General features: G+C 40.6%; 1 protein-coding gene across 2 annotated transcripts in view; it reads left to right on the forward strand.

The window, feature by feature from the left end:
* LOC122813500 (putative ferric-chelate reductase 1) overlaps positions 1 to 13,603 on the forward strand; it is a 948,313-nt gene that overhangs the window by 521,884 nt on the left and 412,826 nt on the right. For both annotated transcript variants that reach the window (XM_044085846.1, XM_044085847.1), the window contains exons 7-8: positions 6,539 to 6,640; positions 6,735 to 6,876. In XM_044085846.1, the coding sequence (XP_043941781.1) occupies positions 6,539 to 6,640; positions 6,735 to 6,876 (244 nt within the window). The remainder of the gene's footprint in view (positions 1 to 6,538; positions 6,641 to 6,734; positions 6,877 to 13,603) is intronic.

The raw sequence follows: 13,603 nt of genomic DNA on the forward strand, positions 1-13,603 counted from the left end.
TTTTGTTGAGTGTTATATGTTGGTAGTATTGACCCCTTGACTTTCCCTAAAAAGGCACTATGGGTGAGGCAAGGACCTTTGCCAGAGGCGTGAGGGCCAAGTGAGACAGATGCAGGACTTCTCTAGCAAAGCAGCATGGTCTGTTGGTCATATGTTACCAGGCTGCCAGGCAGTGGATCCCCCTGGGATGACACCAGTAAGTAAGCCAATTGTTACTGACAACCATTTTCTGTTTGTATTGGGCCATCATTCCAGGTGATGGTAGAATGCTGCTTAAGGCTAGGAACATACCTGCATGGGACACATATTCAGCAAGTTGGATCATGTATGTCTTCCTGTAGTCCAGGGAGGTACATCTGATGTCATTCACGTTGCCATGGACTAGGCCAGAGTGATAACAGTACCTGCTGTGGAATGACCTGAGTGCATGTGTGATATGGCAGATTATGGCACCTGACAGGCAAATAAGCAAAACTTTCTCCTTATCCACCCTGGTGAGAGACACATATGTGTGTGTCATGATGCAGTCTTCTGTGAGTAATATGTTGGGTTTACTGTAAGGCCTTAGTGGTTGCAAGACACTGGTGTGTGGACTGTGCATGTTCTGTGTTGTGTAGGTTTGTGGAGTTCTAATATGTTTTTGCCTCTGAGTTGTCCTTTGTTTGCATTTATGTTTTGTTGATGACCTCCACTTATGTGGATTTGTGTTGTGTAGTTGTGGGTACCTATGTTACTGGACGATTTGTTCTGGTGTGCAAATTTGCCATTTCTCTGGCCAGTGGTTCCCCTTCCCCTTATGTGTGTCTCTTTGTCCTTCTGTATTCCAGTCACAGGCTTTGGCCTCAGTGGCTGCTGTTATGTATTTGTATTTCTGGTGTGAGCAGCATAGATGTTGTAACATCACACACAGGGTTTTGGGCTTCACACCTCTGAGTGTACCTATTTAGCAGGTTGTCCAAGATTGCACCACTACATCTGCTGTGGTCCTCAGATGGTTTCTGTTGCTATGTTGTTATGAGGCTACATGTTGGCCCTAGCTGTCAGCCTGTTTCAGACTGAGATCTGGACAGGCCCATATATGACAGTCAGACACAGGCCCACACATGGGGGCAGAGTGTTAATAATGCTCTGGCAAAACATAGACAGTTGGGAAACTGGTTTAGTATCTGCTTGCTTTTTGTTATGGGTATGATGTCTGCTTCTCCACTGTCTGCCAGTGATGTTTTCACATGAACCTTTTTTTTTCAAATAGTTTGGCAGGCAAATGCAATGTTGGGACAAGCATAACGGATATATGTGGCATACCTGTGGTCCATCTGTGACAGACTGGATGGTGGACAGTGTCTTGTTGTCTCAACCTCTTAGCGCCAGAAATCTGGAGAAAGCCATAAATCATTGGGTGACAAAGGGCCGAAAATAGGGATAGGTGTTAAATATTGCCCTTACAAATGTATATAGCTGCTATGTTTTGTATTAGCATGCATTTTTCTACAGGGTATGAGGTTTGAAACTAACATTTGTTCATTATTTTCTGACTTTAGTCTTTCATGATATGCAAATGATTTGCCAAAAAAACACAATATCATGACAGACAGCAAACTTATGATGCAAAACTCTGGACATTCTGCAAAAATCTGTACAGTTGAAAATATTGTAGACACTGTGTGGATTACTCTGAGCTGTGTACTGTCCATATGAGTGTTCCCCTGTCCCTGACTTGTCCATCTTTCCTGCAGTAACGGATACTGACTTCTGGACAGTGTGTACAGGTCCTAGTGTAGGTGTAGCTGACATGCAAAGGAGTTGGCACATGAAGTCCTGGCACATGGACCCTGTCAACTTCAGTACTATATCTAGGCCACTAAGCAACTACAATCAGGTGTAAGTGCTGCCCACTTCCTGACCATATTAACCATGCATATACATAGCTCATCAACCCCTGCATATTGTGGATGTGCAACAAATTATCAAACTGATTGGGACAGCCCTGGAAATGTGTGCACTCTTGTTATTACCCTACAAACATACATGTTACTGCATTTCTATGGGGACATGGGTGTGTTGCAGGGTTGTGCCTGTCTTGCAGAATACTGGCATATCACTAAAGACAGAAGGTTAGGATGTAATGGCAGACATTTGGGTTTCAGACTTTCTACCCTTCAGAGACTTCATGCAACTGCAAGACCTGCTGTGATATCACTGTGTAAGTCTGTAAGATAACTATTTAATCATTGTCGCTATTTTTGGGTCTTTGCCAGACATTTCTTAATGGATTTCTATGGCTGACTTGCTGGGAGAGGCTGAGGGGTGAGTATGGGACACCGACATTGACATCCATGCATGTGACCTATGACTCCCCCAGTTCATTTGTCCCCCACATACACTACAGTGAGTTTTGTCAGCTAATGGATTATTGCATACTCTGCAGAAGCCAGTATTAGCCAGACATTTCCTGTTGTCCCACATAGCTGTCAATTGTCTGCTGCTATCCTGGTAGGCCACCCCATTCCCTTGCATACATGCAGCAATACCTCAGATATGCTACCAAAACATACTACTACATTCATCTGTTGTTAAGAAGTGTGACTTACCTTGTGCCTGCAGCAGTTGTGAGGATGGTGCTTGAGGGCTGACTCTGTCGGATACACACAGTACTCTGCCTATACATGGTAAGGTATAGGTAGTGTGATGTGTGTGGCATCCATTTTACTGTGTGTGCAAGTCAGAAAAAGGTGTCAGTCCCTGGGTCCCTAGGGTGTCTGTGTATGTGCTATGCATTGCCCCTTTGCCAAGGCCAGGGCATACTGGACACTGCCACTGCTACGTCTGCCTACATTGGCAGGCTCAGGGGTTTCCTCCTCCGAGTGTACCTGTGCCTGTGGAGACCTTTGTAATGGTTGGGAGCTGTGTGCCCCTTCCCTGTGATGTTCCTGCCCCAGCTGTTTTCCGAAGGATCATATTGTGTAACATGGCACATACTATGAACATGTGTACACATGTGGCTGGAGAGAACTGCAAGGCTAGTTTATGTCTGTACCTTATTATGGCATTCTTCAGTGGGTGTGTGTGCATTTCTGATGGGTGTCATCATCCTCTGTTCCAGTGCGTAGCCAGCATCCCCAACGACATGACCATATGGGATGTCCCCACTTGCAAATGCCTGATACAGCCAGATGTGGGATTCATGATAGCTGCCAGGACTGCCAGCACACACAGTGATGATAATGCCCTCATCATTGCATACGACCTGGCAGTTGATGTAGTGATAGCACTTGCTGTTGACATACACTCTACCGTCTTCACTTGGTGGTGCTTTGAGTGGACATGAGTGCAGTTTATGGTACCCAGTACCTCTGGATAGTCTGCTACATGGTGGAAGAGATGCATATTGCTCGTCCTCTCCTCAGGGGTGCTGGGGAAATAAATGTGCTCACTGGCATGTGGTCACATGACATCCAGGAACTGGTGGAGTACCCTGGATGCAGATGCCTGTGAGACCCCCATGATGTCCCCAGTAGGTCTTTGGAAAGTACTTGTAGCTAGTATTCTTAAGGCTACACATACCTTGGTTTCAACTGGGATGGGTTCCCCTCTGTTGGCTCTGGGTCTGAAGTGAAGGCCAGCAGAGCTCGGTGAGTTGCTGAAGTATGTCCCTGTCCACCCTTTAGCACTCTAGTATCTGCAGATCATGTAGCCCCTGGAAGGATACACTGGGTGTGAACACTCTTCTCCTCCTCAGTCTGGGCCAGTTGCCAGCATTATTCTCATCACAGCCCTCAGTTTGCAGCACATAGAGATGTAGTAAAGCAGCAGCAGCCCCTATCATTTGTCAGTTAAAATTTCCCAAGTGTCTACACCAATGGTGCAGAGTGTGTGGGAAAAACAAGACTGAAAGGTGTTTGCATACTTTATACTGGTGTGCTGCAGATGCTGCCTGTGTGATTGGCTGACTATGATACATTCCACCTGCCAGCTGTGTTACTGAAGGGTTTGAATGGGCCACTGTGAGTGGCAGAGTCCGTATTAATGATTTGTAGTTCATTTCCTTTATTCTGCTATTTCCTTTTTTTTCTCTATTTCCACTGTGTTTAAGCCCTGCAGCACACCATGCAAACCCGCGGAGCTAGTGTAAACACTGCTGAGCAGAAAAGGCCCTCCTCTGGAAACTAACACATTTATCATTTCTTGAACTAGCTAAGCACACCTAAGCAGCCTCAGACACACACCCTTGCTTAGCTTTGCTTAGCTAAGCACAAATAGGAGCTGTAGAGCTCCAATGTGTTTACACCAAGCATGACACACCCCCTTCACATGTCAGCTGCTTCTTCTGCTTACAGTATAGCTGCAAGACAGTTAGGCACTAACAGACGCAGTCTCCCATTTTGCTGTTCAATAAATTTAGCTCATTTACATACCCCACTGCCTTAGTCCCTAGTTACACCACTACACCGGTGCCTATGTCCTTAGCAACCACTGTTACCTGTTATTATTATGAGTCTGCATGCTGCCCCTTATAATGGCAAAATTCATATTTCACATTTAATTGTCTTTTTACATTTTTTAAAATTTTCTGCATGATCGCGTTTGTACACCGCTACACTCCGCATAAACAGTCGAAATCGGCCAAAACTAAAAATTTGATTTTTGCAATTTTAAAACACTTTTGCATGCCAGTGGTCATAGTTTTGGCCATTGGCATGCCTAATAAACATAATACATACTTTATTTGATCTGTTATGCCCCCGTTTTGATTTTTTCAGAAATGTACATGGTTAGTAATAGAATACATTTCTGCTGTGAACACGGCTCCAACACGGATGCCTGTCTGCTTGCTGAATCACTAATTCACCTCATTTGCATGTTTTTCACCAGCAAATGAGGTGATTTGCATTATTCCATGGTGTCCATGTTGGAATAGTGTTGGGAGGATCATGCACAACCCCAGCCTTGTTTACTGGATCGCACAGGCCCCAAACTCCATGTTCCAGCCATGCCACTATTCTTACATGGAGATTAGCTCCATGTAAGCTTTATTGAATCCTGGCTCATGTCTTTCTTCTTAGGTACATTAAGAAGATGTTGAGGCTTGGGTGTTCATTTAAGTAGTTTATTGAATATGAACATATCAGGATGGATGGCAGGAACATTAAATTTAAACTTACTATCTAATTGACTACATACTTGCATGCTCTCACGCTGGCTGCTCATTCAAAATAGCACTGTTGCCTGCATGTGCTTGGTACGTATATGCATGTGCTGACTCACTGGAAAGCTTCTTAAAGGTATATCACACACTCTGACCTACACTATCTCTGCTCTGATTTATTGTTTGCTATATTCTGTAATGTAGCTGCAGCTTTTGTTTACAAGCTAGAGTCATTAGAAAAAAAATAAAGTTTACCTAAGTGTATAAAGATGCAAATATGTTACTGTACAATAGTACAAATTAATTTAATCTAAATAACCTTTCAGAATTTTATTTTGATATTTTTGGCAAGCATACAACTCACACCACTGCATTTCTTTAAACTCTCTTCAATGGCTTGAACTTCTCCAATTTCTGCTATCTTATCAATTTCATATGCTACACTTTATTCTTTATAAGCCCTCCTTCTGTCCATCCCTATCTTCCTTAGTCTCCATCTACGTCCCATTCTGGACCCTCCACACTTCTAACAAACAATTACTTGATATCTACCACCCAAAAAGGTCAGTAGGCAAACTACTCTACAAACACTCCCTTGCCCATGCTTGGAACAAACTTCCCCTTGACTTACGTTCAATCTCCCACACCTCACACTTTAAAAATTAACTAAAAGCTTATTTTCTCAATTCCAGAACCTGCCCTTGCCATGAGCCCACCTAGTCTTCCTTCCCTTTATGTACCCTCAAAACGACCATACCTAGTACCTCATTACACCTCTCTCTCCAATGTGTCTACTATGCATTTGCATAATTTTATACAAACATTTTTATTGTTGACCTATTGAACTATATCAATGTAAAATTGTTACTTAGCTTCTTTTTAATGCAACTTTAACTTTATGCATGTAACCCAACATATGTGAATCTTTTTGCTATAACAGCTATTATATCAATATTGTGGTCTTTTTGCTATAACTGCTATTATATCAATATTGTTTAAAATTGTACTTGTTTAAAAATGTACTACTGGAGCTTTTCTCCTCGGGTCTCCACTGAAAATGGGCCACAAGTCCGTTTGGACAAACCCGGTTAACAAATGTCAGTAAATAAATAAATAAATATAAATAAAAATAAAACATAAATAAATATGCCTGCTTGCTAAGTGGTGTGTTCATAGTGCAGATACTGTTACACACCCAGACTTGAAAGGCACTGTTCTGTTAGGTTGTGCCTCACAACTTCCTGGGAGAGTGTCAGCCTCTGTGTCATGCACAGTGTTGCATGTCTTATTACTTCCTCTTCATACAGCTTTGCTGATGACGTACGTCTGTTATACTTACACACAGGAGCATATCACTTCCTTTGTACTGACTTTGTAATTTTCCATTTTCAGGGTGCTGATGATATTTATTGTTGTGGCGTTGGCACAAATGGAAAAGTCCAAGTACAACATGCCGTTTCTTCAGGAAAGACGACACCTACTACATTGCCTGTGGTAATAAATATTACTAAGCCTATACAGAGTGCATTGCAACCGGATATTTTATAATATGTATGCATTTAAACTAAAGGACTTGTTTCCCATTTAGGACAACATAGAAATTATTGCATCCTCATTTACTGATGGAGTTATCAAATGTTCATTTATCAGAAGATATCAGATATCTACACAACAGAGGGCAGCCACTGATTTGTTCTATGTGTTTTTTGCTACTGGACCTTTTTCTGGTGGTGAGTACGAATTAATAACTGTTAATATGTCATTGCTCTATTCAGTCCATGCCTACAGGATATTTTTATATGATATGTTGAAAATAGACTGTACTCTGTCAACTAACATTTTATAGAGGACAGTTACTTATTAAACCAAATATTCAGAAAATCACATTTTATACCATAAAGCTGAGTAAATAGTTCCATATTTTGGCCTTTTTAATGTTATGTATAAGCACAGTTTTGCAACAACTGAAGTAAAAGACACCATAATATAAATTTGTAAAGCAATGCTAGGATGGGGATATTGCAGTTATGTAAATGTTTGATTTAAGACTGTGCGTACTTAAATGCGTGATAATACACTTATGTAATTGTCTGTCATAGTTGTACTATGACAGACAATTACACTTATGTAATTGTCTGTCATAGTTGTACTATGAAACACTGTAAACTGCCTGTATATCCCAGACCATATCTGAAAAGAGTCTTTGTACCAGTATACCATCCTGGACAAAAAAATAGAAATAAATACACAAAATATTTTCACTTTTCCTCTCATTTAATTGTTTAAGCATTATAACAATACCATAAACTTGACTAACAACATTAAATATTCTAAAGTAGCTTAGTAAAATTATTCTGCATTTTGTAGTTTTTTTAACAAAGTTGTTGAATTTCCTGTCATATGATTTTAAGTCACTCACCCCAGTGGCATGAACCAGTTGGAATACATGTGTCAAACGTCTTGGTTTTATGGTCTTATTATTAGATGGGATGACTTATTTGTGGAGCTTATATGTCATCCTTGTTTCCATATGCATTTTTGCGTGAGTCTCATTTCTGTTCACATTCCAATGACACATGAGAAAATAAATTAGTGATACTCGAGTGGTATTCAAGATTCCCCTAGAGAGTCCATTGTATTACAGGGGGGCTCCATTGTATGATACACAGATGCCCCACTCCCCACTCACCAGACTGCACAAGAAGATACTGGTTAGTTGCTTATCTGCAGCCAGGATCCTCCTAGTTCCACATACGGTCAAGTCACTACAACACAGTTATCAGTATGATTCTGTCATAGGCCATATGGGTTATGACCTGAGACATATCTCCCTGGACTAAACGAGACTATATGAAGATAGATGCTATTGATCTCTCTGCATATGTGTCTCAGATATGTGCCTTGCACTGAACAGCACTCTACCTTCAAAAATAATGGTACCACAGTACGAACAAAAGATGATTAACTTTAATAACTGTCTTAGTTTCTGGTGTCTTTCCAGGGGGATTCAGTGTCTATCAGCATGAGAGGATATGATTAACAAATCACATTGCTTTGCAAAAATGTTCTCCACCTGTCTCCCCTAGGCTTCTGAATAGTGGCTAAAACTTTATGCAACCCCTTAGAGCCTCTTTTAGGTACTACCTACTGACGTATCGAATAAAACCCAAAGAAACCTAAATGTTTTACTGCTCAATATTAAGTGCCTAATCAAGAAACTCCACACACTACAAGCTTTCCTCACTCTGGAGAATACAGACAACTGTGCTGTTACCAAGAAGCTATAGGTCAGCTTCTGTGCCCCAAGAATCCCGTAGCTCATACCTAGACCTACAGGAGACACTTGCCTTTAAACCTAATTCTCTATTCATGGGAGACTTTAACTACCCCCCTCTATTGACTGTGAAATATACATTGCCTCAAACTCACAGGCACAATGATTCTTGGAATTAATTATTAACACAAATGCCCTTCACCAGATAGTACACACATCTACCAGAGATTCAAACATGGTGAACCTGGCACTCACCAATATGGGAGAATGCTACACACACACACACACACACACACACACACACACACACACACACACACACACACACACACACACACACACACACACACACACACACACACACACACACACACACACACACACACAGTGTCATGTCCACACTGGTGAAGTTAGATCATAAAGCTGCCTCCATTGATAAACTCAGAAAACCCTGTACAAGTTAGGAACTATTCCAAAGCAAATTACATCCTATAAAGTGATACTTTGTCAAAATTCAGTGTCCCTCCTAAGCTCTGGTTCACAGCAACCTATGCAGAATTGTTCAAAGAGACCCTGTACAACCATGTAAATTGCTGTATAGAGGCTGCTATACCTACCAGAAGTAAGCCCAAAACAAACTCTAAAAACAAACCAGACTAGTAGAATTGTAACCTTAATAGGGTATATAACAAAAGGAAAAAAGTCATGGCTAAAATCAGGGAGAGGAATTCCTATAATGATAAACATTCTCTAATTAAACTAAATAGGAAACTTACAGGACTAATTAAGTCCAACAAAGCCAGTTATGAGGTCATCATATCCTCACAGGCTAAAGACAACCACTAGACCTTCTACAGCTATGACTGTAACCTCACAGGCAGCACACAGCAGTGAACTGAACTGGTGGTCAGTGGTGCCACCTTCACTAAGCAGAACAGCATAGTGAATGTACTGGCTAACAAATTAAACTCAAACCTCACCTCACACTCTCCCCTTGCCCCTTTCCCCACCATGACATACCTACAAGCATAAACCCATCCCCCAATTGTTAGCAGGAGCAGGAATTGGAAGTGCTCGCTAAAGCCAAAAACACATCCTCAGTGGTCCCCCACAGTATCCTGAAATGCCTTCTAAAAAGTTTGAAAAATGACCATTCAGGACCACATGAGCTACTTTTCAGCTACTGCCTCAAAATAGTCTGTATCATGAGAATGGAGAACTGCAACGGTTGTCCTGTTTCACAAGTGTGAACCACTAAAGGACCCCAGAAGCTACAGACTCATCAGTCTGACTAGTTTAATATACAAAGCCATAGAGCAAATTATCAGTGAAATGATCAGCAAAGACATTAACAACCTTCAGACACTGTAACCAGTGCTGTTTGGCTTTGTCAAGAGAAGGTTATGCCTACTAAACCTGGTGGACTTCTTTGAGAAGATTACTAAGGTAATGGATGAGGGGAATACAGTGCATATCTTCTGCCTGGACCTGGCTAAGGTGTTTGCTATAATACCCCACTCGGGTATAGTTGACAAACACATGAAACTAGGCATAAACCCCTACATGACTCACTGGATTTCTAGCTGGCTCATAGACAAGACCCAGAAAGTCAGGATTGATGAGACCACCTGTACAAAGAGACCAGTCACCAGCAGGGTACCTTAGTGATGCATGCTGGGACTGCTTCTATTGGCATCTACTACCAAGTTCATAGATAACTAGAAACTGGGAGCTATCACAGACTCCGCCCATGACCCAAACATCTTAACAGAGGGTCAAAAACAGACAAGTGACTGGTGCCAAAGTCACGGATTAAAACTAAATGCCAAGAAATGCATTATAGTACTGTTTGGGAAAACTACCACCCAGGCTAATTACTCCATTTATAAGACACCCTTAGAGTTGACCCAGTAGTCATGCATCTGGGAACATATGTAGATAGTAATCTGATCTTTGGCCGACATGTGACCAAGGTAGTAAGAAAATCATTCTCTGTTGCCTTCCTTATAAGTAAGGGCATAGCATCTGTGTCCAAGGAATTCTTAGTGCCACTTTATTCAGCCCTTATCAGTCCCATCATTGAGTATAATGTCTCCATTGGCATGTGCCTGACCAGACATATGCAACATTTGCAATGTCCACATATGATCCTTACCAGGAGAATCCAGGGTATAAACACATTTGTAAAGCCCTATCTCTATACATATTCTCCTACAAGTTGAGAGGTGCTGTGTATCTGGCATACAAGGCATCCCCAGATTCAGCTCTGATGGACATTTTGCATATCCACAAAATGAACAGCATCAGAACCACTAAGATCCAAGCATTCTAATTTTACTTGCAGCATAAATAGGACACGGTGGCAAGACAGATATTTGTTTCAGAGGATCCCCATGCTGTGTAACAGGCTCCTCATCCATGTGAGGCAGAGTCCATCCCTAACTTTGACCATTGAATGGGAAATTGGAAATTCACCCCATGTCTGGCTCCCATGTCTCTAAAAGAAAGATGCAGGCAGTGCAGTAACTATGCCAAAATTAACATGCCCCCCCACACACACACTCACACACACACACAAAATACCTATCAACTGTATAGCATTTCACAGAATGTCCAAATTTTATCCTCATATTTTTGGTCAATGTCTCATAAAATTGTGGATTTCTGGCAAATCATTTGCAAATTATTGAAGATTAAAGTCAGAAAATAATGATAGACATTTGAGTTTCAGACTTCATACCCTTCAGAATATTCATGCTAGTGCAAAATCTGTTGTTCTATCAATTTTCTATGTTTGTAAGAGCAACATTTAAAAAGTGTCCCTATTTTTGGACCTTTGTCCTTCCATTATTGATAGTTTTGTCCATATTTCTTGCTGTAAGAGATTGAGAGGTTTGTCCCACATAACTTTTAAAATATTTTAACTGTCATACCCCCAACTAATAAATGCCCATGACATATAGGGACACAACTGGGTTGGGTTGCATTGCTAGGCTTATAAATGCCCTGAGGGTCATTAGCCTAATATATGCCTATGAACCTATAAGGTGTGTGTAGTATGTGCATGCCGTCTGCAATGGAATGGCATCTTATCCAGGATTACTTTTTACCTTACACCTGATACTTGATTAGAAAGGCTCCAACTTCTCTTGTCCCTGAAATGGATAAGGAAAGAATGCAAAGTGGATGGGAACTGATTTTCTACAATTGAAGTCAATGATTATTGTTATGAGTATGTTATATAATATACAAACATCTCCAGAATCATCACAAATGGACTAATACAGGAAAAGGCATACTCTTGTTCACTTTAAGTGATATTACCTGTTTAAGGAGACTACAAAGAATTGTTGTACAAATTAATTTTTTGCCTGCTTTTTGATTAGTGTACCGTGTTACTCTTATTGTGCTGAGCATGGCTAAGACTTCCAAAATATTGAAGTTAGGGCAGAAGGGAGACAGGAATTCAAAAATCTGTTTCAAAGCCTTTTCTTTTAGATAGGGTCTTTAAGACTAGTGAACTTAAGAAGATCACTAGACATATTTGGTGGTTGGTATTCTTGGAGTCAGAGTTAAATGTCCAGTTTTATTTAAGATTGTAGTAGGTTTCAGTATTACCATAACAAGAAGCAGCATGCACAACATGGCTACAAAATTCCATTACTGATCTTCCATTTTTCAACACTTTATTTCAGATTTACAAGAATGTAGCAGGGTCAATGCTTACTAAAGCAAGCAAGTGGTAATTCTTATAGGTGTTTATTAAACTTATACAATTAACCTGTTCCTGGTATTTATTAAATTCACACAATTAACCAATTTCTTTCAGGCATGAACAAAAATGACATAATTCCCTCTCCAAAAATGTCATAAGTTAAACATCCACATTTTTCAGACAATCCCATCAATTTCTTACAGACCCAGAACAAATCTTTTATCTTCTTATAAAACTGGTCTTCAACACTCTATATCAAACTACTCTGTGTTAATGAAATTAGCTGCCTTTTACAAAAAAATAAATAAATAAAAACAGTTCCACATTCTGTTTGCATTTGTATTTATGGCCTTGCACACTTGTATTGCTCTTTCTCCTTGACGTCTTCAGTACTTTGTTATCCACCTAAATGCATTCCTGTGTTTGGGAAGGAGGAGTAGCGATCCCAGTACCTATGCACAAGGCTCTCTCTTGCCATTGAGCCTATTTACATTCTCATTCCTTTGTTCAGACAGGTAGGCAGACCTATTTCTACATATTTGCAAATGTCACCTCTGTGTATTTGTACTTCTCTGTGACAAGAAAAACGGACTCTGTAGAGACCACAACACACTTTCAGGTGTTTTTATGTTTTACTTTTCAATGTAAAACAGGGGTGATAGCTTATTTACTGGTTCAATGTTCATTGACTCTGAAAGGACTTCAGCTCCATTGTCTAATTAATGTTGCAGCAGTCTGCTTAGCTAGCTATGTTAGCTATGTTAGAGTTCTAGATTGTATTTCCTTTTATTATCCCACCTTCCTCCTAGGGATATCCCCCAAGTATTTGTCCTAGTGTCACTTCTTTTCTCATTATATGTAAACCCCCCTCCTTTATGCCAGTCACATCATAGTGTAGATCCATAACATTATTAATCTCCTGAGCTGTGCTCACATCCACTACTGTACAAAACCAATTCAGCAGTGATCTTTCCTTAGTATAACCCCAGTATGTATAATTAAATGAGTCCGGACACTGTTGTGTAAAACTAATATGACAGCAGTAGGTACCAAGTGTAAGGTGAAACTATATATCTTCTCCTAAACTGTTACCTGTGTTTTCAGTACCCATCTGTTAACCAGGTAGGTCTACTGGAGACACAGTCCCATTTCAGGGGCAACCTAGAGCAATGTCTGGTTAAGTGACTTTCCTCATGATCAAAGTGTAGTGCTAAGGGAATCAAACCATGTACCATAGCAACTACACCTCACAACATAAAACTCTTTGTGGCAACTACCAGACTGAGGCAGTAAGCACATTCAGCTTCTACATCCTGGACCTTTGATATATAACACACCAAGTTTCTGTTTGTACACCGACAATCATTAAAAAAAAATCAATAACCAGCTTTGTGTGTGCTATACCCATAGCACCTCTTGTCCAAAAAGACCATTAACAGCTGACCATGGAATCATTCTTCCTTATTTG

The sequence above is a fragment of the Protopterus annectens genome, chromosome 10.part0 (genome assembly GCF_019279795.1).
Source record: "Protopterus annectens isolate FY-2018-M chromosome 10.part0, PAN1.0, whole genome shotgun sequence".
In the NCBI taxonomy this organism is placed as follows: domain Eukaryota; kingdom Metazoa; phylum Chordata; order Ceratodontiformes; family Protopteridae; genus Protopterus; species Protopterus annectens.